General features: G+C 41.3%; 2 protein-coding genes across 2 annotated transcripts; both read left to right on the top strand.

Moving 5' to 3' along the window:
* Nucleotides 1–3,690: 3,690 nt before the first annotated feature.
* LOC140815653 (uncharacterized) lies at nt 3,691–5,267 on the top strand. The gene is made up of 2 exons (XM_073174728.1): nt 3,691–4,537; nt 4,621–5,267. Exons 1-2 carry the CDS (start codon nt 4,108–4,110, stop codon nt 5,265–5,267), a joined length of 1,077 nt encoding a protein of 358 aa, XP_073030829.1. The 5' UTR covers nt 3,691–4,107.
* An 11,808-nt stretch (nt 5,268–17,075) lies between these two features.
* On the top strand, nt 17,076–26,965 carry LOC140813671 (receptor kinase-like protein Xa21). The gene is made up of 3 exons (XM_073172305.1): nt 17,076–18,099; nt 24,600–26,327; nt 26,611–26,965. Exons 1-3 carry the CDS (start codon nt 17,091–17,093, stop codon nt 26,946–26,948), a joined length of 3,075 nt encoding a protein of 1,024 aa, XP_073028406.1. The 5' UTR covers nt 17,076–17,090; the 3' UTR covers nt 26,949–26,965.
* Nucleotides 26,966–27,766: the final 801 nt, after the last annotated feature.

Here is a 27,766-nt window from a genome sequence, read left to right as displayed (position 1 = left end):
AATCTATAAGATCCTCTAAGTAAGTTACTCGAGTATTGAGCCCTCGGCTTTAGCATGAAAGCCCGGTCCCTTGTTGCCCGGGAGGTAAGTAAATACCCGGTCATGCATGAAGCGCCCAGTCGCGTGGGTAACAATCGCCCTCCCGGTTTCTATATGGGCTACTCAATGAAACTTCCCGGGTCCTCCATGACCCGGGCCCTTATAGGGGTATCACCACCCATCCCTAAAATAGTCGGGCTAGAGTCTCACTCGCTGTCCCGATTGGTGTGAAATAATTCACGGTGTATTATAGCATCGGGGCCTTTAAACATCCCGTAGAAGAGGTGTCACGCCTGGATGATTTGTCTCCTGGACCCGAATGAATTGTTATCCAGAATCCCTGGATATTGCATTCGTTATAATGAGATGCACCCACAATTAATTCCTACTAGGAAACGCTCCACATCTCGAGAGATGGATAAGTCTGACACCTCGACAGCTGTGCACGTCTTTTCATTTCCCGGCACAATTTCCAAAACTTATCTCAACCGTTCAGGCATCTTGAAGATCAACGGTCATTATTAATTTGTTCTTATTATAAATAGTGCCTTACCGATCCGCCATCATACCAGCAAAGTGTTGTTAGGAAGATACAATGGCAGGTGCTAGCAATCCCAGCGTCCCTGATCTGGCGGAAGAGTTCATGAATGCATCTACAGAGAGGCATAAGACGGAAATAGAGGAGGAGGTCTTTCACAAGATTCTTGCCTTCTGAGAGGCACTGCAGGAGTTACAGCTTCTCTACTACTGCGGTGAGGCTAATACTCCTCGGCTTCTGTCGAAATTGGAGAAGTAACGGGAGTATCTAAATATTTCCGAGTTGGGGGATCTTTTTGAAGAGGACCGCATGTACGAACTGATGCTTCGAAAAGAGAGGAACACTCTCAACGATATCACTGACACCAAGGGCTATGAAGGAAGGGCTACACGAGAAGTGAGACGTTGGATGTTCCTGTGGAAAGCCTTCGTAGAGGAGGCATATTTCGATGTAATCCGAAGTAATTTCGTTAAATAAAATTATTATCCGAGTTTACTGTCTTTGCACCACTTTATCTGATGCATATCCCACGGGCTGCATAACTCGACTGACAAGATTAACTAATAATAAGTAACGAACAGAGACGTGAGGATTTCGTATTTAAAACAAAAAGGGCGCCCAAGCTCCGCATCTCTCGGGTTTGCAATAATATGCCGGGACCTCGAATCTCCCGGTCTGAAGATAAAATCCCGGGGCCTTAAACCTCCCGGACTCAATACAAATATTTCCCCGCTTACCCGGATGTCCCGATTGTTACGATAACAGGTGTAAGCCTTAACTCCTTCCTGGAGACGCTTCGTATTTCGGGAAAGAAATAAGTCTGACGCCTCGATAATCACGTGTGTCTTTTCCTCTTCTGATGATTAATACTTTAGTACCTCGATATTCGTAACAGTCTCTTCGCCTACCTCGATAATAAATGCTACGTGCCTATAAATACAGGAAGGCAATGGGAGGTAAGAGATAACACCTTCGGCATGGCAAGTTCGAGCGAATCTATGGTCTGCAGTGGCATCTACGTTCCAGCGCCCAATACCCTACCTCCTCATCTGGAGGATCTGAAGAGGACCATTGAGGAGTTGGTCCTGTCGAAGGTGATGTCCACTTGGCATAAGATTCAAGATCTTAATGCCACGCTCCGAGAGGGTTTGGCCTTCACTCGGGCACAAAGAGCGGTGGCGAGGAGGTACAAACGGGAGCTCGAAGTCAACCATGTTGCCGAGCTCGCTACTGATGAAGTCCTGCTTCATGCGATGCTGCTGAAGGAAGGGCGTCAACTGGAAAAGATTTCCTCCTCTGAGTCTTTTAACATCGCCCAGTCTCCTGAACTAACCCACTGGATCCATGAGTGGCAACATGTCGTAGGTGTACTAATAATTGGTGCTAGGCATGAGCGATTCCTTTATGAATAACATCTGTTTATTTGTTTCACTTTCTTCTTCGCACGTTTAACAATGATAAACCGAATATAATTCGTAAATACGCGATTGAATCATCCAGAACAAAAATCTCACCTACTTTAAACAAAGCAATTAGAGCTTCGTTTGGAATAAAATGCCGGGGCCTCAAATTTCCCGGACTGAAAATAACGTGCCGGGGTTTTAAACCTCCCGGGCTTAGAATAATGTGCCGGGATCTCAAACCTCCCGGGCTATTCACGTGGTTTCCGGATGATATACAACTCATCACTAAAACTTTCACCGAATGAGAGCGTTCCATATTCCTAGATGTATCAGTCGGGCGCCTTGGTAACCGTCAATGCCCCTTCACCTTCTTAGCACAATTTTCAAGGAATATCCTGACCGCCCACGTGTTTAGATTTGATGGCTTCAATTAATTTTTTCCTTTGACTCATAGAGGGGACGATTCAGCTGGCTGGGACTCTTGTATTTCCTCCACATTTAAAAACGTTCACCTATAAATAAGGGGGGATAGATGCAAAGTGACCCTCCATTCAAAATGTCGAATTCAAGCGGTTCCAGTGCCTGCAGCAGTACACATGTCCTGGTGACCCCGGAGATGCGTCCTCATGTGGAGGAACTGAAGAGGGAAATCGAGGAACATATATGGGCGAAGGTAATGGCCGTGCGGGACAAGGCTCATGACTTGGATTATACCTATCGCAATCGCTTGGCCACTACTCGAGCGCAAAGAGCCAGAGCGAGGAAGTATATCCGAGAATTCGTAGTAGACCAGGTGACCGATCTGGTTGACGATGAAGTTCTGCTGCACATGATGCTGTGGAAAGAGTGGCATGCCCTGGACAAGATAATGAAGAATGAATCCTTCATTGACCTCCACATTCACGAATTAACTAATTGGATAACGGAGTGGCAGGATTCTGTATCTAACATAAAGGATCCCATAACTTTTCGCCGCTATTTTATGTAATAGAAATTTTATCGACTCCTATTGCTTTACTCTTCTGCAAATAAATCTTGTGCGAATTTATGCGGACCGAATCAATAGACTTACAGTTATTTGTAATAACCTGATCCCCCTGAACTTAAAATATAATCCCGGGCTATCGAACCTTTTGACTATAACAAGATGCCGGGGTCTCGGATTATTCGGACTTAGAAATCTCCGTCCTGGGTCTCTAGGTTCCCGAGCTATGAAACAAACTTGCCGGGTTCTCCCAAACCTCCCGGCCTATCCACACGTCATTACAACGACACGTGCTCATCTATCCCGACGGCTAGTAATGTTTCGTATTCCGAGGAGATAAAACATCATGACATCTCGATCTGTGTAACTGTCTTTTCGTTCTGCCCGTCGCGACTTTCGAGGCGCATCGAAACCGCACACGTGTTCACTCAATCGACGGTTCCGATCATTCCCCATCTCCTATATATAGCGACCCTAGGTTTTCCCAAAAATCACTTTCAAATCAGCATTCTCGGCGAAGCCCTTGCAAATTCTCTTCTCGCAGTTCCGGCATTCAAAGTTTCCTTGCTCCGACGATCTTCCACCGCATCTGTAAGTTTTTCCTTTCCATCATGTCTAACTCTACTTCCTCCACCTCCGGGGCCAATGCACGAGGCTCGGCGGGGTATGAATCTGCTGCTCTTCGTTCTGATTCGTCTCTTTCTCCCACTTCTCGCCGCCCTTCTACCCATGCCGCCAGCAAACCTATAAGCTTGAAACCCCCATCTTCTTCGAGACCTTCTAAACCTTCTTCTTCGGGCATATCCCGGATCCCCTAAAAAGATAAGGGTAAGGGTAAAGCCCGGGTACCTGACCAACCTTCAGCCGACCTCCCAGAGATTCCCTGGTTTTCTTCTCTGCCAAGCTCCTTGCGTCCAGGAGCAGAGGAAGAACTTCGAACCCTGGGGGTCATTCCTTCTTCACACACTATTCTCATACCCAAGCCCTCTGACCGGGCTGATCAACCTCCCTCGGGTTATATTACTTTCTTCCGAGACCAGCTTCGAAATGGTCTCCGATTTCCTATTCCCTTATTTTATATCGAGGTTGCCAAATTCTTTGGTGTACCTCTTAATCAATTCCATCCCAACTCTTTCCGGATTATGGCTTCGGTTTTTGTCCTCTTCCGAATGCATGACCTAGTAATAAATTCCAAAGTTCTTCATTACTTTTTTATTTGTAGATTAGGTGATAATGCTTTTTCCCTTTCTGCTCGGCTTAATGCCCGCTTCCTTGATGATATCCCCTCCTCTCAAAAGGGATGGAAAGGCAGATATTTTTTTATCAAACTCCCGGCTAGTCTCGATTGTCCGACCGGGTTCATTCCTTCTCTTCCTCGTCAGCCAGAGCTTCCCCAAGCGTATAAGTTTGAGGAGTTTTATACCCGAAGCCTAGCTTTGGTGGAGGGTCAAAAGTTTTCTTCCTCCACCCTTATAACCCAAGAGCATCTGGCCACCTATCACCTAAGTAACCGGGCTGAAGATCCGATTAACCGAGTAGTCGACGAAGTTGCTGGCTCGGGCCTTCAGCCCGGTAATTCTCATTTACCTGTTATGCCATCATCTCCTTTATTGATATTTGCACTTGGATTCTAACCTCCTTTGCTTTATATGCAGATTTAATGGAGGAGGCTTTTGCTAGGAGATGGGCAGCCGAGAAGGCGGCCAAGGAGAAGAAAAGGGCAGCCCGAAAGGCTGCTGCTGAAAAGAGAGCGGAGGATGTGGCTGCTCGGGCGAAGGAGACGGCCCGGGTACAATTTGAACTTAAGAGAGCGGAGCCTGAATCTAGGGAAGATGATGAGGACCTCCTCCCCCTTAGCCAAAGGCCAAGAAGAGTCACGACCATCCCGGTGGTGACTCTCAGCGAGGATGATCAAGCGGGAGGCCAGGCGTCCTTTCAAGCGATTCAATCAGACACGCCTCCCCTTCTGCGCGATGACCAGGCACCCCTCCTAGAACCTTCACAGGAATCTCTCCAAGGGCCTCTCCCAGAATCTTTCCAGGGGCCCTTGACAGGGCCCATCCTCCCTTCGCAGCCCAGCGGGTCTGTCTTCTCCACCGAAGGAGTCTCCCGGGTCGGGGCAGACTTCCTCAAGCAAATGCTCCTTCCTACTGATCAGGCCTTCCTGAAGAGCATGCCACCAACCCCTCGATGCCTGGATGGCTTGAACAAGCTTCTGGCTGTAAGCTTCTTTCTTCCCCTCTCCTCTCTTCTCTTTTTATTATTATGGCCTTGCCAACCCTGCCTTCTCTTTGAAAAATAAGGTGCACATATGTTAATGTCAGCCTATGAAGAGGTGTCCTCCTTAGCCAACCACCAGGCTCCCCAACTCCGGGTCTTCCAAGAGATGCACGAGCTTATTCAAGCGGAGCTTGCTCAGTTGAAGGGATTTCATTCACAGACAGTGGCAACCCTTCAGGGTTCTGTGGAGTCTGCTCAGGCGGAGCTGGCCAAAGCCCGGGAAGAATTAAAGGAAAGTCATATAAGGGAGGAAACTCTTCAAAAGCATCAATTGATTCTTGATCGCAAGAACGCCTCCCTGATGGATGCTGTAGAAGAACAAATGTCTCGGGCTGAAAGAGCAGAGGAGGCTCTAGCCGAGTCTGAGCGCCAAAAAGAGCAACTGCGGACTTCCTTCTTGGAATCCTCAGAATTCAAGGATGCCGTTGAGGATCGAGCCTATCCTTTCTTTAAGACCGGCTTCAAAAGATGCCTTCAACAATTCCAGGAAGCCGAGCTTATCCCCAAGGATAGAGTCAACTTTCCAGATTTCGGGCTAGCCATTGCATCTCTTGCAGGAGCCGGGGTGGGAGGCAATGAAGGTACATCAGAAGAGGAGGACGGAGAGGAACCTGTAGAGGAGGAAAAGCAGGAGAAGTCCGTAGAGGGGGAGGAAAAAGAAAAACCTGGAGAGGCAGAAGCAGAGCAAATAAAGAAGCCGACAGAGGAGGCGAAAGAGCCAGAAAACAGCCCTGCTGATATAGAATAGGCTTGTAATCTTTTCATTTTTAAGTTCACTCCCTTCCTTCGGGCTTCGTAGTAATGCAATATTTTCTTTTCCCTTTATCCTTCTTCGCAATATTTATAAAAATTCAGTACTCGATCCTTATATAATCAGGATATTCTTATTCTAACAAATCTACCAATTTGCCAAGTGTTGAGAACTAACTAAGATACCAAATCATGTGAACGGGTATTAGCCTTCCGCACTTTAAATGGATATCTGTGATGTGAATGTCTGGAACGAACGGACACTTAACAGGATGTAGTGTCCGGGGTTTATGAGGAGCTAAGATGCGGAACTTTAGGCCGGGGAACAGGTCCCGGGACTTTGGAATGGTCGAGGTACGGAGCCCCGAGCCAGGGAGTAGTACCCTGGGCATATGTAGAACTAAGGTACGGAACCTTAGGCCGGGGAACAGATCCCGGGACTTTGGAATGGTCGAGGTACGGAGCCCCGAGCCAGGGAGTAGTACCCTGGGCTTATGTAGAACTAAGGTACGGAACCTTAGGCCGGGGAACAGGTCCCGGGACTTTGGAATGGTCGAGGTACGGAGCCCCGAGCCAGGGAGTAGTACCCTGGGCTTATGTAGAACTAAGGTACGGAACCTTAGGCCGGGGAACAGGTCCCGGGACTTTGGAATGGTCGAGGTACGGAGCCCCGAGCCAGGGAGTAGTACCCTGGGCTTATGTAGAACTAAGGTACGGAACCTTAGGCCGGGGAACAGGTCCCGGGACTTTGGAATGGTCGAGGTACGGAGCCCCGAGCCAGGGAGTAGTACCCTGGGCTTATTAGAACTAAGGTACGGAACCTTAGGCCGGGGAACAGGTCCCGGGACTTTGGAATGGTCGAGGTACGGAGCCCCGAGCCAGGGAGTAGTACCCTGGGCTTATGTAGAACTAAGGTACGGAACCTTAGGCCGGGGAACAGGTCCCAGGACTTTGGAATGGTCGAGGTACGGAGCCCCGAGCCAGGGAGTAGTACCCTGGGCTTATGTAGAACTAAGGTACGGAACCTTAGGCCGGGGAACAGGTCCCGGGACTTTGGAATGGTCGAGGTACGGAGCCCCGAGCCAGGAAGTAGTACCCTGGGCTTATGTCTCCTCAGCTTTACGCAATATCACTTATAGTAGGCAAAAGTATGAGGAAAACGATCCTTTATTATTTCTTCAAAGTGAAAATTACATCTGTACATTGGCTAAGCATAATATTTCTTCAAATGAAGTACATTCCAAGGTCTCTTAAGAAGTTTACCCTGAGCATCTTCTAGGTAAAAGGATCCTGAACTGACTCTCTTAATGATTTTGTAAGGCCCCTCCCATCGAGCTTCGAGCTTGCCCACGTCCCCAGCTGGATTAACCTTCTTCATCACCAAGTCCCCTATCTGCAAGTCTCGAACTCGGACCTTTTTGTTGTAGGATTTCATGACCCGGTTTCGATATGCCTCCATCCGGATCATGGCTTGGTCCCTCTTTTCTTCTAATAGATCCAGTTCCAATGCACGGCTACCCTCATTGTTGCTCGGGTAAGATTCTACCCGGGCAGATGTTTGACCGATCTCAACAGGAAGGATGGCCTCAGATCCATACACCAAGCTGAATGGAGTTTCTTGAGTAGGTGCCCGAGGAGTAGTCCTGTATGCCCATAGTACACTGGGTAATTCTTCTACCCAGTCATTCCCTTTGCCTTGCAGTCTGGTCTTTAAAGCCTGCACAATGATTCTGTTTACAACTTCTGTCTGCCCATTGGCCTGAGGGTACGCAACAGAAGTGAAGGACTGGGTGATCTTCATTTCCTGGCACCAAGACGTTATTTCTTTTCCTTGAAACTGTCTCCCATTATCCGAGATCAATCGCCGGGGTATGCCGAAGCGACATACTATATTCTTCCATAAGAATTTCAAAACCTCTTGCTCGGTGATTTTAGCCAAGGGCTCGGCTTCCACCCATTTGGAGAAATAATCCACAGCCACCAACAGGAATTTTTTCTGGGCCCGAGCAACTGAAAATGGGCCGACTATATCCATACCCCACTGATCAAAAGGACAAGATGCCCAAATAGGCTTCATAGGAGTGGCTGGGCTGTGTTGAAAGTTGGAATGATGTTGACAGCTTTCACAAGTCCGGACCACTCGAGCTGAATCATGGTGAAGAGTCGGCCACCAGAACCCGGCTAGCATCGCTTTCCGAGCTAAAGATGTTCCCTCCAAATGCTCACCACAGCATCCTTCATGAATCTCTTGAAGAACATAAATCTCTTCCTTCCCGCTCAAACACTTCAACAATGGTCCCTGGAATGATCTCCTGTATAAGATATTATTTAAGAGAACAAACCTGGGGGCTTGTCTTTTTATTTTCTGTGCTTGAGCTCTCTCCTCGGGCAATTCATTGTCCCGAATGAATTTGATCAGAGGGGTCATCCAAGAATCCTCGGGTATTGTCAACATTTCTTCTTCTTCAATAGTTAAAACTGCTCGGGAAACAAATAAAACCTCCCGGGTGCTGTCTTCCGACAAAGAAGCAGCCATTTTTGCTAGGGCATCAGCCTCTCCATTTTCTTCTCGGGGTATCTGTTCGATGCTCCAATCCACAAATACGACTGCCTGGGCTTTGATGAGATGCAAATATTTGAGCATTTTGTCGTCCTTGACCTCATACACGCCCTTGATCTGCTGAGTAATCAACTGCGAATCGGAATACAATATAATCCTAGCCGCTCCAATTTCTCGGGCAGCCCAGATGCCGGCTAGAACAGCCTCATATTCTGCTTCATTATTTGTTACCCGGGAACCAATTTTGACTGCCAATTTAATCTTCTATCCCGATGGGGAGATTATCACGACTCCTACTCCACATCCAACCAGGCAAGAAGCCCCGTCTACAAACACCCTCCATCTCTCTTCCTCAGCAGGTTGAATCATCTCAGATAGGAAATCGGATAATGCCTGCGCTTTTATGGCCAACCGGGGCTTATACTCAATATCGTATTCCCCCAATTCCACATTCCATTTGATCATCCGCTCGGATACTTCAGAGTGGGTCATAATTCTTCCAAGCGGGCTGTTAGTAAGAACGATAATAGGATGTGATAGAAAATAAGGCCGCAATTTCCGGACAGTCACAACTAAAGCCAGGGCCATCTTCTCCACTTCACTATACCGCAACTCGGGACCTCTTAGGGCGTGACTGACATAATAGACAGGCTTTTGATCCGAGCCTTCTTCCTTTATTAAGACAGAGCTGACAGCATATTCAGTAGTGGATAAATAGACAAACAATTTATCCCCGGGCTCAGGCTTTACCAAAACTGGAAGCTCGGCTAGATGCTTTTTAAGATCTTGGAAAGCCTGCTCGCACTTGTCATCCCATCCGAACTTTTGGGCTTTTCTGAGAACCTGAAAGAAAGGATAACTTCTATGGGCTGACCGAGATATAAACCGAGATAGAGAGGCAATCCTCCCGGTCAACTTCTGCACTTCTTTGACAGATCGGGGAGAAGGCATACATAAGACGGACTTCACTTTTTCTTGGTTGACCTCGATCCCCCGCTCCGTCACTATAAAGCCCAAGAACTTACCACTCTTGACTCCGAAAATACATTTAGCAGGATTGAGCTTGATTCCATAAGACGTCAGAGTGGTAAAGGTTTCTTCCAAATCAGCAATAAAATACCTCACCTCTTTTGACTTTCCCAAAATATCATCCACATAAACCTCCAGATTCCTTCCCAGCTGCTTCTCAAAGACCTTATCCATTAAACGCTGATATGTGGCCCCTGCATTTTTTAACCCGAAAGGCATCACAACATAACAAAATGTACCTCCCGAGGTGATAAAACTGGCCTTGTCTTGATCATTTCTTGCCAAGGGAATTTGATGATATCCCTGATAGGCATCCATGAAACTGAGCAGCTCGAAGCCTGAGGTGGAATCCACCAACTGGTCAATCCGGGGCAGTGGGTAATGATCCTTGGGACAAGCTTTATTGAGGTCCCGAAAATCAACACACATCCTCCATTTCCCGGCGGCTTTGGGTACCAGCACCACATTCGAGAGCCATGTAGGAAATTGTATCTCCCGGATGTGGCCGGCTTGCAGCAACTCTTTCACCTGTTCATCAATAACTTTGTCTTTCTCGGGACCAAAGTGTCTCTTCTTCTGTTTGATCGGGTGAGCTCCCGGGAGAGTGTTTAATTGATGCTCAGATATCAGGGGTGAAATCCCTGTTAGCTCCTGCTGGGACCAGGCAAACACATGAATATTAGTCTTTAAACATTTAAGTAAACTGACCCGGGTGGATATATCGAGGTCTCGGGCCACCCGGATCTGTTGGCCTGGTCCTATCTCCACAGCTTCCTGCTCTTCCTCTGCCACAAAGTGAACTTCTCCTTTCTCCACTCCACCTTTCCAAACTTCCTCCACCCTGGGTTTCTGCCCCTCCTTTTTCGACTTGCCCTGATCTGCCCGGATACCTTCCACATAACATTTTCGGGAAGAGGGTTGATCTCCACGAACTTCTCCCACCTGGCTTCCCACTGGAAATTTGATCTTTTGATGATAAGTAGATGCTACTGCCCTCAACTCATTCATGGCCGGTCTCCCCAGAATGATATTGTAAGATGATGGGGAGTCCACCACTGTGAAGGTGGTCATGACCGTTTTCTTGATGTCCCGGGAGCCTAGAGTGAGTGGCAGAACAATTTCTCCCTCCGGATAAACTGCATGTCCAGCAAAACCAAAAAGGGCAGTCTCCACAGCTTCCAACTTAAACCCTTGCAAATCCATCTGCACTAAGGCATCTTTGAAAATCACATTGACTGAACTGCCGGAATCCACGAAGACTCTCAGAATGTCGTAATTGACCACCCGAGCTTGGATAACCAAAGCGTCATTGTGGGGCATGTTTATTCCCTTCAGGTCCTCCGGGCCAAAGCTGATCACGGCCTCGTTCCTCCTAGATCCTTCCACCTCCAGACACTCCCGCCTACTTCTTGATTTCCTGGCCCGATTTGAATCTCCATCGGTGGATCCTCCCGATATCATCTTAATCAATCCAGCAACAGGGGACGAAGGGCTCCTCTTCTCAGGTTCTGGCTCCCTCCTCCTACCCATATGGTTTCCCGGGTTGTTTCTTGAGTCTACTCGAGCATGAGATACTGGCGGCCGGGGGGTCCAAGGTGGACCTCTCGACCTTTTGGTGTACTGGTCATGCCCCTGATTGGTGGGTGGGACATAACTTCTTTTCAAAGCCTTACAATTCTCGGTGCTATGCTGACACACACCATGCCTGGTGCAAAATCCACTTTTCCCGGGTTGGGACAGCTGATGACTGGGAACCGGATCCCTACTGCATTCCTGCACTTCTCTTTCACGGATAATTTTCAAAGGCACATGCGGGGAAAAGTGCCCTGGATTACCCCGCCGTGGTCCCCTCTCCTCGGGCTTAGGTGCCCGGTCCCCTCTTTCCTTCCTGATGGCTTCCCTCTTTTGTTTCTGGGCTTCTTCCATATTGATATACTTCTCTGCCCGAGACAGCGAATCCTCAAAATCTTCAGGCACTTTTTTCGTTAATGACTTGAAAAACTCACTCTCTTTTAGGCCTTGAGTGAAGGCAGTAGTTTTTGTCTCTGCAGCACAAGTTGGCACATCCAAAGCCACTTTGTTAAACCTCTTGATATACATCCTCAAACTTTCCTCCGGTCCCTGTCTCACTTCGAACAAACTGAAAGCAGTTTTCTTATACTTCTTATTGCTGCTGAAATGGTGTAAGAAGGCTTTCCGAAAATCCTCAAATGATTTAATACTCAATGGAGCCAATCCATCAAACCATCTCTGAGCTGAGTCCACCAGCGTGGTTAAAAACACTTTACACTTGATCCTATCAGTGTAATAGTGCAGCATAGCCATATTCTCGAACCTGGCCAGGTGTTCTTCCGGGTCCTCGTTTCCATCATACGCCCTTACTTTAGCAGATTTAAAGTTTCCAGGAAGAGGTTCCCGGATGATAGCCTCAGCAAACGGGCGTCTTTGACAGACGCTCGAGAAGTTCCATGATTTTCCAACTGTCCTTCCAAGACTTTCATTTTCTGTTTTAACTCCAACATCTCCTCGGCTATCGTTGGTGACTTAGAACCAGCAGAGGATTCCTCCACTTCTCCCCTCTTCTCCTCCTCCCTCAATTCCTGCTGCTGCTCCTGCTCTTTTTCTGGTTCCTTCTCGAGTGGTATATCATGGTGGGAAGCTTCCCGCCTAGCCATAGCTCTCTCTACGGCTTCATTAATGCGTTTATCAAACTCCGCTGGAGTCATAGTGATAAGATCGGGAGGAGCGTCCTCTTGTCTTGAATGATTCGCGTCAACTCCCTGGACCCGGGAAGTGTTCTGGTTAGTTTTCCTCGTGTGAGCCATATCAACGCCTTAGTCTCAAGTTCCCACAGACGGCGCCAATGATAAGATCCGGGTAAAATGGATGAGCAGGGTCGGATGCTCCACCGGGTCAAATCAAGAATTTATAGTGTTGTTTAGGAAAATGAGCAAGGTAGATGGCTTCGATCGTGACCTGCAAACAATGAAAGGAACTCGTGAATGGGCGCCAGAAGGGTGTCCGGCGTGACCACTCCGATGCTTAAGTCAGCAGGGTTGTCGAGAGGGAAACTTAAAGCAATATGTATGGATGTTTGAGAGTGAAGAAATTTCAGACCTGTAAAATGTCAACGATACCTGCTATTTGAAGAGGAGCTAGGGTTACCTTGATGCGCGTGCTCACCTAATACTTGTACCCTCGGACGTTGACGGCCTGTCGGGTCCCTTTCTACCCGATAGCTTCGTGGGTACTCCAAGAATAAGGGACGTTGACTGCATGTCCAGTCCCTTTCTTCTCCATATTTTCGGGGATACGTTCAGGCGAAAGACGTTGACTTCCCGCCCAGTCGTTTTCTTCCCTACAATCTATAAGATCCTCTAAGTAAGTTACTCGAGTATTGAGCCCTCGGCTTTAGCATGAAAGCCCGGTCCCTTGTTGCCCGGGAGGTAAGTAAATACCCGGTCATGCATGAAGCGCTCAGTCGCGTGGGTAACAATCGCCCTCCCGGTTTCTATATGGGCTACTCAATGAAACTTCCCGGGTCCTCCATGACCCGGGCCCTTATAGGGGTATCATACACCATAGCTAGCAGAGTACTAGAACAAGAAAATAGTTGTCCAAGTATGGACCGTGGACATAAACGCAACTAATTCATACAGAGTGCATTTTTTGTGCCCAAATCCTCTGTCCACAATCTGTTCTCCTCCCTTTCCTCCCCACAAATCTGAAATTTCTTGAGTGTGGACCACACTAAGGCTCGATGAATTCAGGATTTCATCAAGCCTAGCATCATTATGAAACAAAAGAAAACACCACAGATATTAGCCCATATCCCCACCCACCCTCATATACCCAGATCTGCAAATGAATCAAACACATAAGATATACCATACCAAGTGAAACAAATTTTTCATTCAAGTTAAAATGCAGAGAACTTTGAAGTTAGCATAATAATTAGTAAAATGTAAAATTTCACAACAACCAATCCGAGTCCGTGGAGCCTTTCTCGCGTATTAAAAATCAAACACCAGTCAGTCCCCTTATTACTTGAGATATTGGCCATTGCACTAGGACCTTTGCTGGGGATCCGCCGAGCAAATCGGACCGGTGCGAACCCTCCCGGAGGCGGACCGTCCTGTAATTAATTTTAGTTTTTTTCCACGAAATCATGTAACTAAATAATTAATATATATTTGATAAAATTTATAATTGTTACTCATATCTATATCTCGAGCCAATAAAATTGGTAAGATAAAATAGGTTCGAGATGATCGAGGATATAAAGCAATTTTTGTTTTTTAAGAAAGTCACACTTGCAGACACCAAAATCCCGAAATATCTCACAATTAAGAAGCATTTGTTTCTTTATTTTCTTTTGTTGAATGGAAACGGAATGCTAAAATGCTTATCATTGAGATTAAGGTTTGAGTGAATATATTATTGTTTTAATGTTTTATTATTACATCAATTGTATTTCTTTTTTTTTTGTCCTTATCCTATACTAAGTTCCTAAGTTTAGTTGTATTTCTTCTAATTTGGACTAATAACCTTTTTAACTGTTGTGCAACCAATTTAAAATAAATTAAATAAGAATAAAATTTTAAAAAAACTATGTTTGTGAAATTTATTTTTTCATTAATATTCTTAATCTGTGTGAAAAAAGTCGTCCAAGTTGTACATTTGAGATCTTTTCATATGATCTGATCCTGGGCTTGGTCGGGGGCTGTCACTAAAAAAAAGAAGCAGGCTTGCTCTTCCAAAGAGGACACTCGAGATCACGACAACTCATTCTCTTTCTTGGGCTCCTGGAACTCCATCTGGTACATCAAATCGTGCATTTGCTGTTAGTTAAATCATCCCTCAATTTTTTGATTGACCCTTGAAAAAATAAAATTACATAACCAATGATCATCTAGTCTACACAGGCTTTTGACCCATCGTCGGTTGGTTGTTCTTCGATATGATCGGTTCTACATTTTAGGAAGGGCCAATTGACTTAAATATCACAATACATAACTTTTTCAAAAAAATGTAATGTCTTCAACATATATATTCTTCTATGAAGCATTAATTAATGCAGTCCCTACAATAAATGGACGCATCCTTTGACAGACAGAGACTTCAAGGGTAACCTATCATTAAGGTAATCGAAGTTGTGGCACTGATATTAAGACAATATCTCAAGGATTCTCTTTTCTAAGATGGATAGCACACTGGTGACCACCGGGTACGAGTCAAAGTCTTCTTTTGGAAGCAATGGTGACGGCACCAATTGTGAACATTTTGAGGAACTTTAAAATGATGATGAAAATGGATAAAGATTGGGGCTGGAAAGCTAAAAAAAGAATTTTAATTGCAGAATTTTCGCTATTTCTTTTTAAAATATCTTAAACCCAATTAATTGATATGGAAATTAATTAATTTAGTTTAAAGGAATTGAATATTTAAGGATACTTTATTTATATAACTTTTAAAAATATACCAAATTCGTGAAGTCGTCAATTAATATTCTTTTGTACGTATTAATTGAAGCTATTATTGATGGAATCCCTACAATAATTTTGAAGTATTATAGAGCAAAAGACCCCGCGAAGGAAGACTTAGGACTCAAAGTCTACTCATACCGGAACAAAAAATGAATGGCTGGATGGGTGACTCCAATTTCGTGGAAGGTTGACGTAATTGATTGATGGACAATTTGATTCCATTCCACACATGAATAAAAAGTTGATAGTTGTTTTACTAATTTCTTGCTAGTTTCATTCAATTGAACCGAGCATTTATCGTTTTACTAAAAAAAAAATATTGTTGGTGATATTGTTCACTGAACCAAGTACTTAGCGTTTTACCAAAAAATATAGTTGATGATAATGACATCATTCTATTCTTTTAAGTTGTATAATAGCTCAAATATGATGTTTCGATTGTTTTCTCAACATGAACAATTATTGGACCAAAATATATAAAGTCCAGATTATTTTATTAAATGTATTATTGAATATAGTAAATGATATGAGATTGTTAATCAGATTATTTTATAGAAACATGTCTATTTAGTCCTATTACTAGGAAGGATCGGAAATAAACTTTTGATTACTATGGTACAATTAATATATTAAACTTGTTAAAATTAAATACGTTCAACTTTAAAAATGTGCTCGAACACAAATAATAAAGGAAATGGTAAATTATATTAAGATTTTATAGTTTATAAGAAAAACTCCAAATTTTTTTATGACGATAGAATTCATATGCACTATTTTTCGATGCTTATTAGGTAAGCTTTTGAAAAAAAAATATATTAAAAATGAATTTTAGGTATTTCTTTTTAATATGTGTTAAATTAAAAAAAAATGACTGGAAAAATTAGACTACATTGTGACAGGACTTGTATTACTGAATAGTGAGCGGAGAAGTCCTTTTGGTCTAGCAACTTCAATTTTTCCATACATAGTTTTTTTTTTTTTGACAGAATTTTCTATACATTGTTAAAACGTTGGATTTGTAATTCCTAAAAATATTTTATCGTATATCATTGTCATATAAAATCATACCAATCAAATTATTCAGAGGGAAAAAAAAATTATCCTGTAAAATAGGGAAATTGTACTTTTGGTCTTAAATATTTGTTAACTTAGTGATTCTGATCATTTATCTTTTAATTTTTAATAATTTTAGTCATTTTTCATCAGAAACACTGATGTGGCAGTCGTGTCGGAACCATATAGACGCCACCGCATAGGTGTCAGATCAACATCACGTCAAAATTGCAAAATAACAAAAATATCAGATCAAGACTTAAATTTGATAACATAGATCACAAAGGATAAAATCGTAGAAATACAAATATATAAAACTAATATCACAATTTTCCCTATAAAATATGAGAGATATGAAGTTTCTGTATTTTTTGCATAAATGCGTGGTTTAATTTGCCAATTACCAAAATGTTCAATTAATTAGAATATTTTGGGAGAACTTTTTGGGAGTATCGACTGAACCGATTAACAAGCTGTAATGCATGCATAATATAATTGATTGACAAACATATATACATGTCTCACTTTCATTTCAATTCCTTTTTCTTTTTTTTTTTTTGTAATTAAAAATCAAAATATAGTGTACCAAAGGGTAAATTATATAAAGTTTGTGTTCTATAAAAAAAAATTAATTTTAGTTTTATAAGTACAACTCCATGAATGAATTTATATATTATTTTTTGTTATGCCTTGAATCGGAAAAAAAATTGAATGGAAAAAATTAGGGTGGTTATGTAAAAGCTAATATGTGCAGATGTTCGGGACATGGCACCTAAATGCATATCGGACTAAACCCGATATTTGATCATGCACAATGAACTGAAAACTATGAACTGTATCAAAAAATTATGCAACATTTTCGGTTAAATTTCTTTAATATAAATAGAAAGTAAATGAATTTGTTTTTCTAATTAAATAAAAACGAAGTCTTTCTTTTCTTGGATTTAGTGGGGCTTAGGCAGAAGATATGGCTATATATACATGGCTAACAGTAACATATATATCAAGTGCATCACAAAGCCCTGTGGTTGATATTGGGTGGTGTAAAACTATGCCAGAGTATACAAGTGAAGTTGTTTGCATTATTTTTGGGTGGTTTTGTTGTGCTGCAATGATTCCATCGGCATGCTCAAGTAATGAAACCGATGTCCTCGCATTGCTGGCATTTAAAGCCGCCATCGTTGATCCGCTTGGGGCTTTGAACTCCTGGAATCAAACACATCATTACTGCACCTGGAATGGCATTAGATGTGGCGCCAAGCACCCTGATAGAGTTGTGGGGATTGTGCTAAGGTCTCAAGGCTTGGAGGGAAGCCTTTCACCTCATATTGGTAATCTTTCTTTTCTTAGAACCATTGATCTCCAAAATAATAGCTTTCATGGCCAAATTCCCCAAGAGATGGGTCTTTTAAGGCGTCTAGAGATCGTAGAATTTAGCAATAATTCTTTTGTTGGGGAAATACCGAGAAATATATCGCAATGTCCAAATCTTTGGTATCTTAACCTGATTGACAATAGGTTATCGGGACTTATCCCTGTTGAGTTCGATTCTCTTCGCAAACTCACAGATCTTGGTTTAGGAAAAAACAATCTTTCTGGGACTATCCCTCCATCCTTAGGCAATATAACATCTCTCATACAACTTTATTTGGCAAGGTGTAACTTGAGAGGAGAAATTCCGGAGTCATTCGCACAACTTCAGCACCTAAAGTCTCTTTCATTATTCAACAGTAGTTTAACAGGTGAAATCCCTCCTGGTCTCTTCAATATATCTACTCTCCTTAGTTTTGACGTCTCTGATAATAAACTTCAAGGGGCCATACCTAATAACATAGGCCTCACACTTCCCAAGTTACGATTCATTAATTTGGCAGACAATCAATTTACTGGAGAACTTCCGGTCTCACTCTCAAATGCAACCTCCCTTGACACAATATCGGTTGCCGCCAATAGTTTTACGGGGCCAATGCCAAAAGTGTTGGATCAATTTATTTATATGGGCTTATATGCGAATAATTATGTGTTGTGGGTTGTCTATTAAGTTAAGCCCAAAATAAAGTGATCAATTAATGTTTCGGGTTATTGGGCTTTAATGTATCTAATGGGTTGTGGGCCTTTAATGTGTAGACATAAGTGTAATTTCTGTTTTTATGATGGGCTAAAACGGAAATATCAGAAGATATTATCTATAAATAAGGGTCATGGTCCCCAGATCTCGCGTTGTCACTTTCACTATTCTCTCCCCCATTAAGAAAATAGTTCTGAAGAGAAAACTAAAGGATTCTCTCAAGGAAAGAGCGCGTAGATCTGGAAGATCAAGACACGTTCTAAACAATTCAGAATTATGGCTTCAGGTACGCTTCCGCTTAAGTTTTCAGTCAAATTCTTAATGATTTAGCATGATGGATTCTGCGGTTTATGGGTTTTCCCCAACAAGTGGTATCAGAGCCATTCATGTTTGAATCATTGAGATTTGTTTAAAGTTTTTTGGATACTTTTTGGATCCAGATCTGAAAAATAAAATTTTGTTTAAAATTTTTTGATATGGCTTCAGATCTGAAAAATATATTGATATGTTTTCAGATCTGAAAATATTTTGATACGGTTTCAGATCTGAAAAATATTTTGGTTTAGATCTGAAAATTTTTGTTCTATGGCTTCAGATCTGGAAAATATTTTGGTTGAAAATCAAATCTTTTAAAGTTTCAGTTTTGGTAAAAAGATTTGGTTGTAAATTTTAAAGATTTGGTATAAGATTTCGATTTTTCTTCCAGTTTTTCAAAAAAAAAAAAAAAAGGGAAAATCGAAAAGTCGGATATTTTTTTTTTTCAAAAAAAAAAAAAAAAAAAGGTACGGTTCGGGTCGGGTTGTACGAAACTGGTCGGCCCGACCCATATGGTTTCGGGTCGGGTCTTACGGACCCGGGTCGGCCCGACCCATACGGTGTTTGGGTCGGGCCGTACGGACCCGGGTCGGCCCGAGCTGTACGGATTCGGGTCGGTCGGCCCGTACGGAATTTCCGAAAAAAAAAAATTTTTTTTTTTTTTTTTCGGTTTCAGGTTTATTCGGTTAAGGTTAAATTTTCATTAGTTCAAATAATGATAAGGTTATATGTATTTTTAAAATTGATTAATTGAAATAAAATGTCGTCAAAGTGACCTCTTTTATGGAAATTAAATTTATTTTGAAATACAAAAGGATTTTGGGTATATGTGATTTATATGAATATTGATCGGCCCAAAGGAAGGTTAATATTTAATATAATCACATATGCAATTATGGTGGTAAACATGTGATAGTTGTTCGTTTTTTCATGTGAATAATAAATCGGCCCAAAGGAAGGTTGTTATTTGACATGATAGTTACTATCAGTGTTTGACTGCTGCGCCAGGATATCACTTACAAGTTAATCTTTTGTCCAAAGATGAAACATTAATGGAGTGCTCGATATTCTGTTTATGGGGGTTTACATTATTTGAATTTATTGATTATTTTATTTGGATATTTGGTTGAGCATGTATGTTTTGTTTTTGTTCTCTGTTCAGATTTGACTCCTGCAAATATTCATTCCAACATAAATTCTATTCCTATGTTAAATGGCTCGAATTTTAAATCATGGCAAGAGAATTTGTTGATAGTTCTCGGAGTCATGGATTTAGACCTTGCGATAAGGATTGACTCTCCTCCCGTCATTACTGATAAGAGTACCTCTGATGAAAAGAGGGAGTTTGAAAGGTGGGAAAGATCAAATCGCATGTGTATGATGATCATGAAGAAGGCCATTCCGGAAACATTCAGGGGCACAATGTCTAGCGACATTGCTACAGCTAAGGCTTTCCTTCAAGACCTCGAAAAGAGGTTTGCTAAAAGTGAAAAGTCTGAAATTGGTACACTTTTGGCAAGCCTCATTTCAATGAGGTACAGAGGTAAGGGCAACATTAGGGAGTATATTATGGAAATGTCTCATCTTGCTTCAAGGTTAAAAGCACTGAAGCTTGACCTCTCTGAGGACTTGCTGGTGCATCTGGTTTTGATATCTCTTCCTCCTCAGTTTAACCAGTTCAAGGTGAGCTATAACTGTCAGAAAGAGACTTGGTCTCTGAATGAGCTCATCTCGCACTGTGTCCAGGAAGAGGAAAGGTTGAAGCAAGACAAGACAAAAAGTGCTCATTATGCCTCTACCTCGAAGGATAAAGGAAAGAAAAGGAAGGATAAGGTAGCTGCGGATACACAGCTTCCGAAGAAACAACAGAAGAATCCTAGTGATTCTCAAAGTTCTGGTTGTTTTTTCTGTGGCAGTGATAGGCATATGAAGAAGCAGTGCAGTAATTATCACGCTTGGCGTGCTAAGAAAGGTATGCTTCTGAATATGGTTTGTTCTGAGGTTAATTTAACTTCAGTGCCTAGACACACGTGGTGGATAGATTCTGGTGCAACAACTCACATCAGTGTGTCTATGCAGGGTTGCCTGGATTGCCGAAAACCAAATGATGCTGAAAGATTCATCTATGTTGGTGACGGCAACAAAGTTGAAGTTGAGGCAATAGGAAAATTTAGATTATTGTTAAAGACTGGAATATATTTGGATCTTTATGAAACATTTGTTGTGCCGTCTTTTAGACGGAATTTGATTTCCATTTCTGCACTGGACAAATTTGGTTATTCTTGTTCTTTTGGAAATGGAATATTCAGTTTGTTTCTCGATTCAAAATTGGTTGGTTCTGGTTCTTTATCAGGATACGATAATCTTTATTCTTTGGATGTTATTGCTTCATTTAATGAATCCCTGCAAACAAGTAGAGGCACTAAAAGAAAATTAACCAGTGAGAATTCAGCTGCGTTATGGCACAAAAGATTGGGTCATATATCTGAAAAGAGAATAAGGAGACTTGTGTCAGACGAAATTCTCGAACCTTTAGATTACACAGATTTTAATAATTGCGTTAATTGTATAAAGGGAAAACAAACCAACAAAAGGAGATTTGAAGCCAATAGGTGTTCAGGCGTCTTAGAACTTATACATACTGATATTTGTGGACCATTCCCTTCGGCTTCTTGGAATGGTCAACAGTATTTTATAACGTTCACAGACGATTTTTCAAGATATGGCTTCATTTATCTCATTCATGAAAAGGCACAGTCATTGGATGTGTTCAAAAACTATAAAGCTGAAGTTGAAAATCAACTTGGCTTAAAGATTAAAAGCGTTAGATCTGACCGTGGTGGTGAATACTATGGTAGATATGACGGTTCAGGTGAACAACGTCGAGGACCTTTTGCTAGATTCCTAGAGGAATGCGGTATCGTCCCACAGTACACTATGCCGGGTTCGCCCACTATGAATGGTGTTGCTGAAAGACGAAACAGAACGCTTAAGGACATGGTGAGGAGTATGATCAGTCATTCTACCTTACCAGAATCGCTCTGGGGAGAAGCACTAAAGACCGCAGCATATATCCTTAACAGGGTTCCAACTAAGGCAGCGACCAAAACCCCTTATGAACTTTGGACGGGTAAAAAGCCCAGTCTTAAGCATCTGCACGTTTGGGGATGTCCAGCTGAGGCAAGGCCTTACAAGCCTAATGAAAAGAAACTGGACTCAAGGACGGTTAGTTGTTATTTTATTGGATACTCTGAAAGATCCAGGGGGTACAAGTTTTATGATCCCACGAGTAAGTCGATTTTTGAGTCAGGAAATGCCAGGTTCTTTGAGGATGTTGAGTTTGCGGGGGGAGATAAAGTCAGGGATATTGTCTTTGAAGAGGAATATGTAAATATTCCCACAGGTGTCTTGGACATTGATCAGGATCATATTCCTCACTTTGACCAAGACACAATACATGAAGACAATATTAGAGATCCTCCCATTCCAGATGAACAAACTCAAGCACCTCCAGAACCTATGCCATTAAGGAGATCCACTAGAGAGCGGAGAAATGCAGTTCCGGACGATTACATTGTATTTCTTCAAGAACATGAGGCAGACATTGGATTGATGGAGGATGATCCTATTAACTTCCGTCAAGCCATGGATAGTTCTAACTCTCAAAAGTGGAATGATGCCATGAATGAGGAGATAAAGTCCATGAAGGACAATGACGTATGGGATCTTGTCCCATTGCCTAAAGGTACGAAGTCCATTGGTTGCAAATGGATATTTAAAACCAAGAGGGATTCGAAAGGCAATGTGGAAAGATATAAGGCTCGTCTTGTCGCTAAAGGCTTTACACAGAAAGAAGGCATTGATTATAAAGAGACTTTCTCTCCGGTTTCTTCAAAAGACTCTTTAAGGATTATAATGGCTTTGGTGGCGCATTTCGATCTCGAGCTTCATCAGATGGATGTAAAGACTGCGTTTCTAAATGGTGACATTGATGAAACGATTTATATGGTGCAGCCAGAAAATTTTGTGTCCAAAGACACAAATAATATGGTTTGCAAATTAAAGAAATCCATCTATGGGCTCAAGCAGGCATCGCGACAATGGTATTTCAAATTTCATCAAGTGATCATCTCGTTTGGCTTTGAGATGAATTTGGTCGATGATTGTGTGTACCATAAGTTCAGTGGGAGTAAACATATTTTTCTGGTTTTATATGTTGATGACATTCTGCTCGCTAGCAACGATATAGAGTTGTTGCATGAAACCAAGAGATTTCTATCAAAGAATTTTGAGATGAAAGATCTTGGTGATGCATCTTTTGTACTGGGTATTCAGATACATCGGGATCGTTCTCGGGGTATTCTTGGATTATCTCAGAAAGGCTATATCGAGAAAGTTCTCAAGCGATACGGGATGCAAGATTGTAAACCAACGGATACCCCTGTGGCTAAGGGAGACAAATTTAGTCTCAAACAATGCCCAAAGAATGATTTTGAGGAAAAAGAAATGCAGAAGGTTCCCTATGCATCTGCAGTTGGGAGTCTGATGTATGCTCAGGTTTGTACACGTCCAGATATTGCGTACGTGACAGGAATGTTGGGACGATATTTAAGTAATCCAGGAGTGGAACATTGGAAAGCAGTCAAAAGAGTTTTACGGTACCTTCAGAGAACAAAAGATTACATGCTCATATATCGGAGGTTGGATCAGCTTGAGATCATTGGGTATACTGACTCCGATTTTGCTGGATGCCAAGATAGTATGAAATCTACGTCGGGCTACATCTATCTCCTTGCTGGAGGTGCCATTTCCTGGAAGAGTGCTAAACAGTCACTTATAGCCTCTTCCACCATGACAGCTGAGTTTGTAGCATGTTATGAGGCATCTAATAACGGAATATGGCTGCAAAATTTTGTCACGGGACTGCGCATTGTTGATGGCATTGAAAAGCCACTAAGATTATATTGTGACAATAAATCAGCAGTTATGTATTCCAATAACAACAGGAGCTCGACGAAGTCAAAACATATTGACATCAAGTTTCTGGTTGTTAAAGAAAGAATTCAAAGTGGAAAGTTGTCTATTGAGCATATCGGTACAAACTCCATGGTTGCGGATCCGCTTACTAAGGGACTACCACCCAAACAGTTTCATGAGCACACTGCTAGTATGGGTGTTATGTCAATTGAGGAAATTCAGTTTTAGTGGGAGTTTGTTATTTTAAATGCTTTTTTCAGTTGTAGACATCTTCAGTTACAGTCATGTAAATTTATTTTCTGCAGAAATAAATTTCAAGTTAAGTCACACTCTGATTATGATTTAAAGTTTGATCTCAATAAGGTTAAAGGGAGGACCAGTTGGAAATAGGCATGTTACGGTCACATTGCATGAAATTTCCATGCTACACATCCACTTCATGATCCATGTCATTCAGTTGTGTTGGCATATGTGACCATTGAAGGGTCGAGTTACCTTGAGTGTAGCGAAGACTGCTTTGATCCTATGTTGATGTGATTGATGGACCGGATTGGTTATAGATACATTTCGGAATGACAACAATTTTGAGCTCATAAGGTTATTTTCACAAACATAATTATAAAGTTGCACATATAGCCCAAGTGGGAGATTGTTGGATCAATTTATTTATATGGGCTTATATGCGAATAATTATGTGTTGTGGGTTGTCTATTAAGTTAAGCCCAAAATAAAGTGATCAATTAATGTTTCGGGTTATTGGGCTTTAATGTATCTAATGGGTTGTGGGCCTTTAATGTGTAGAGACATAAGTGTAATTTCTGTTTTTATGATGGGCTAAAACGGAAATATCAGAAGATATTATCTATAAATAAGGGTCATGGTCCCCAGATCTCGCGTTGTCACTTTCACTATTCTCTCCCCCATTAAGAAAATAGTTCTGAAGAGAAAACTAAAGGATTCTCTCAAGGAAAGAGCGCGTAGATCTGGAAGATCAAGACACGTTCTAAACAATTCAGAATTATGGCTTCAGGTACGCTTCCGCTTAAGTTTTCAGTCAAATTCTTAATGATTTAGCATGATGGATTCTGCGGTTTATGGGTTTTCCCCAACAAAAAGAACTTGGAAGGCTTTCAAATCTTGAGCGCTTTGCCGCTGCAAAAAATCTTATTCAAGATGATATAAGTTTTATTTCATCATTCTCAAATTGCACAAATTTGATGTCTCTTGAAGTTGGTAGTAACATATTGAAGGGTTCATTGCCAGACTCGATATATAATCTTTCTAGTCAAATAATGGCCATAGAAATTTCTAACACTCAGATACATGGTAAAATTCCTTTTGGTATTGGGAACCTCGTCGGTCTCACTGTGCTTTTCCTTCGGGACAACAATCTTGAGGGTCATATTCCATTTAGCATTGGAAAACTTTCAAATCTGCGCATTCTTGTCTTGAGTGGAAACCGACTGATAGATGAGATGCCACATTCCTTGGGAAACTTGACTTTGTTAAATTACTTGTACTTGAGAGAAAACAGATTGTCTGGAAGAATACCTCAGAGCCTTGGTAATTGCACCAACTTGTTACTCTTAGATATTGGAAATAATACTCTTGATGGCTCCATTCCTCCACAAATTATGAGTCTTCCCTCCATTTCTATTCACTTGGATTTATCATACAACGTCTTCACGGGTTCAATTCCAATCGAAGTTGGCGCTTTAACGCACATTTCAATCTTAGACTTGTCAAATAATATATTATCAGGTCTTGTTCCAAGCTCTCTAAGTGGTTGCACTAGCTTGGAAATGCTTTATCTAGGTGGTAATTATCTTCAAGGAGAGATACCTCAATCACTAAGTGCTCTGAAGGGATTACAAGAGTTGGATCTTTCAAGAAATAATTTGTCTGGTAAAATCCCTATTTTCCTCGGTCATCTAAATCTTGAAAATTTGAACTTGTCATTCAATAACCTCGAAGGTGAGGTGCCACTAGAAGGATTATTTAGAAACAAAACAAAATTCTCGATCGAAGGAAATGCGAGATTATGTGGAGGAATTCTTGATTTGAAGCTTCCTCCTTGCTCTTCTTCAAAGTCCTCTAAGAAAGCATTACTTAAAATCCTGATTTCAATACTAGTTGTCGGAGGATTATGCATTACACTCTGTGCAATCATTTATAGCCAAAAACATTTGATGAAAAAACATCTTTCCACGAGGTCATTTGATGGCACCCAATTCATGAGGTTATCCTATGGAGATCTATTAAAAGCCACTAATGGATTCTCGGAAGGTAGCTTGATTGGCTCCGGAAGATTTGGATCTGTCTACAAAGGGATTCTTGAGGATGGAAAGACGATGGTGGCGGTCAAAGTGCTTAATCTTTTTGTCAAAGGTGCCTCTAAGAGCTTCGTAGCAGAGTGCATTGCACTAAAAGGAATAAGACACAGGAACCTATTGAAATTATTCAGTGTTTGTGAAAGTATGGATTTCCAAAGAAATGAATTTAAAGCTTTGGTTTATGAATTCATGTCTAATGGGAGTTTGGAAGATTTGTTGTACCGCAATAAAGTGCAAGAAGAAGAACATGACTCAGAATTTAGGAGCCTTACGATGTTGCAAATGATCAAAATCGTCATTGATATTGCTCATGCTCTTGAGTACCTACATATGGGCACCAATTCACCAATTATTCATGGCGATTTGAAGCCAAGTAACATTCTTTTGGATGATGATATGACTGCACATGTAGGTGATTTCGGATTGTCTAAGATACTTTCAAACATCCTTGAAGCACGTGAGAGCAGCAGTACGAATGGGATCAAAGGTACAATAGGCTATGTTCCTCCAGGTATGTATTCTATTATCTGCAAATAAACTCATATCTAATGTAACACATTAACTATGTATGTATTAACATCATTAATACCCAGTTCATGAATTCACTGATAAATTCTGAAAAAACATTCACATTCTTGTATTCGACAAGGTTATATCAATTATAAAAATTGAAAAAAGTACAAATTACGAGACAAAACATGTAATTTTTTTTCTCAATAGTATACTGTAATTAACTTATTGTGAGCAAAATATACCTTTTATTTTTTTACGCATGCCTTTGAACCAATGCTCAGAATATGGCACAAGTAACTCGGTCTCAGTTAAAGGCGATGTGTATAGTTTTGGAATTCTTCTCTTGGAGATGTTCACGGGTAAAAGACCAACATGTCAAGCATTCGACGAGAACTTAAATCTCCACAATTTCGTCAATGGTGCCTTGCCGAATCATGTTACGGAAATCATTGATCCCCTCATTCTAGAAGACATGAGTAGTAAGATGGAGGAGTGTGTGGCTTCTATACTAAGCATTGGAGTGGCATGTTCAAGAAAAACACCGACAGAGAGAATGCACATGACTGATGTTGTTTTTCAATTATGCAAGATAAGAAACAGATATATGATTGAAGATTGAGATAAAGTTTTTGTTCATGAATCGGACCAACAAATAGAGTTTGCATAGTCTGAAGTATGTGCATAATTTGTTTTCCAAATGTAAGTATCATCCATCTTGGGAGTGTTTGATTTTAGTTGTATATATGTGTGTTTAATTCTTAAAACATCGGGCATCATATTTATTCTTCAAACAATTAATGATGGAATGTGTTGTATTTGCAAGTGAGAGAGTTCCTTTCATTGTTAGTTACGATTCAGCAAGAGGCTTACAGTTAAAATATTTTTAATTATTATACATTCATAATTATCTACTATTGGATTCATATTTTCTAAAATTATTTACGAGGTACTTTATTAGAAAATAATTTTATAAAATAACAAAATAAAATTATCTTATAATTATGTTTCGATATTTCATATATGTTAATAACTAGTGCCATGAGAGTATGTGTTGTGTATGGAATATCTATAATTTTCTTGCGAGCATTAGAATTTTTTTTTATTTTCTTGTTTTTATATATTTGAATAGTTTTTTATTTTAAATTTTCAAGATAAATTCATTTATTTTTTAATTTATATGCATTTCTTTTCTTTATTTGTGGTTTTTAATTAGAAGTGGTTTCATCTTAGGATGACATTTAAAAAAATGGTGAAATCTTGAGAGACAAATGTAGTTTTACTTTTTATCTATCCCTCGTTCATTACAATACAACAACAAGAAGGTTCGAGTCCTCTGAGTTTCATTCCCCTAAGAAAAAATGAACTTCTCATCTAAGAGACCGTTTGATCACTTTGATTTATCTCCTCTTAACAAGGTCTGAGGCGGCAGTGGAGGGG

This window comes from Primulina eburnea, chromosome 15, assembly GCF_022965805.1.
Source record: "Primulina eburnea isolate SZY01 chromosome 15, ASM2296580v1, whole genome shotgun sequence".
Classification (NCBI taxonomy): Eukaryota; Viridiplantae; Streptophyta; class Magnoliopsida; order Lamiales; family Gesneriaceae; genus Primulina; species Primulina eburnea.
This window is presented reverse-complemented; position numbering and strand designations above follow the sequence as displayed.

Bases quoted from the DNA above. Each gene is read 5' to 3' on its own strand.
- LOC140815653 (XM_073174728.1), top strand. From the start codon at position 4,108: ATGGCTTCGGTTTTTGTCCTCTTCCGAATGCATGACCTAGTAATAAAT. The intron at 4,538-4,620 runs GTAATTCTCATT...CTTTATATGCAG, and splicing joins TGGCTCGGGCCTTCAGCCCG to ATTTAATGGAGGAGGCTTTT.
- LOC140813671 (XM_073172305.1), top strand. From the start codon at position 17,091: ATGGCTATATATACATGGCTAACAGTAACATATATATCAAGTGCATCA. The intron at 18,100-24,599 runs TGTTGGATCAAT...CCCAACAAAAAG, and splicing joins TACGGGGCCAATGCCAAAAG to AACTTGGAAGGCTTTCAAAT. The intron at 26,328-26,610 runs GTATGTATTCTA...ACCAATGCTCAG, and splicing joins AATAGGCTATGTTCCTCCAG to AATATGGCACAAGTAACTCG.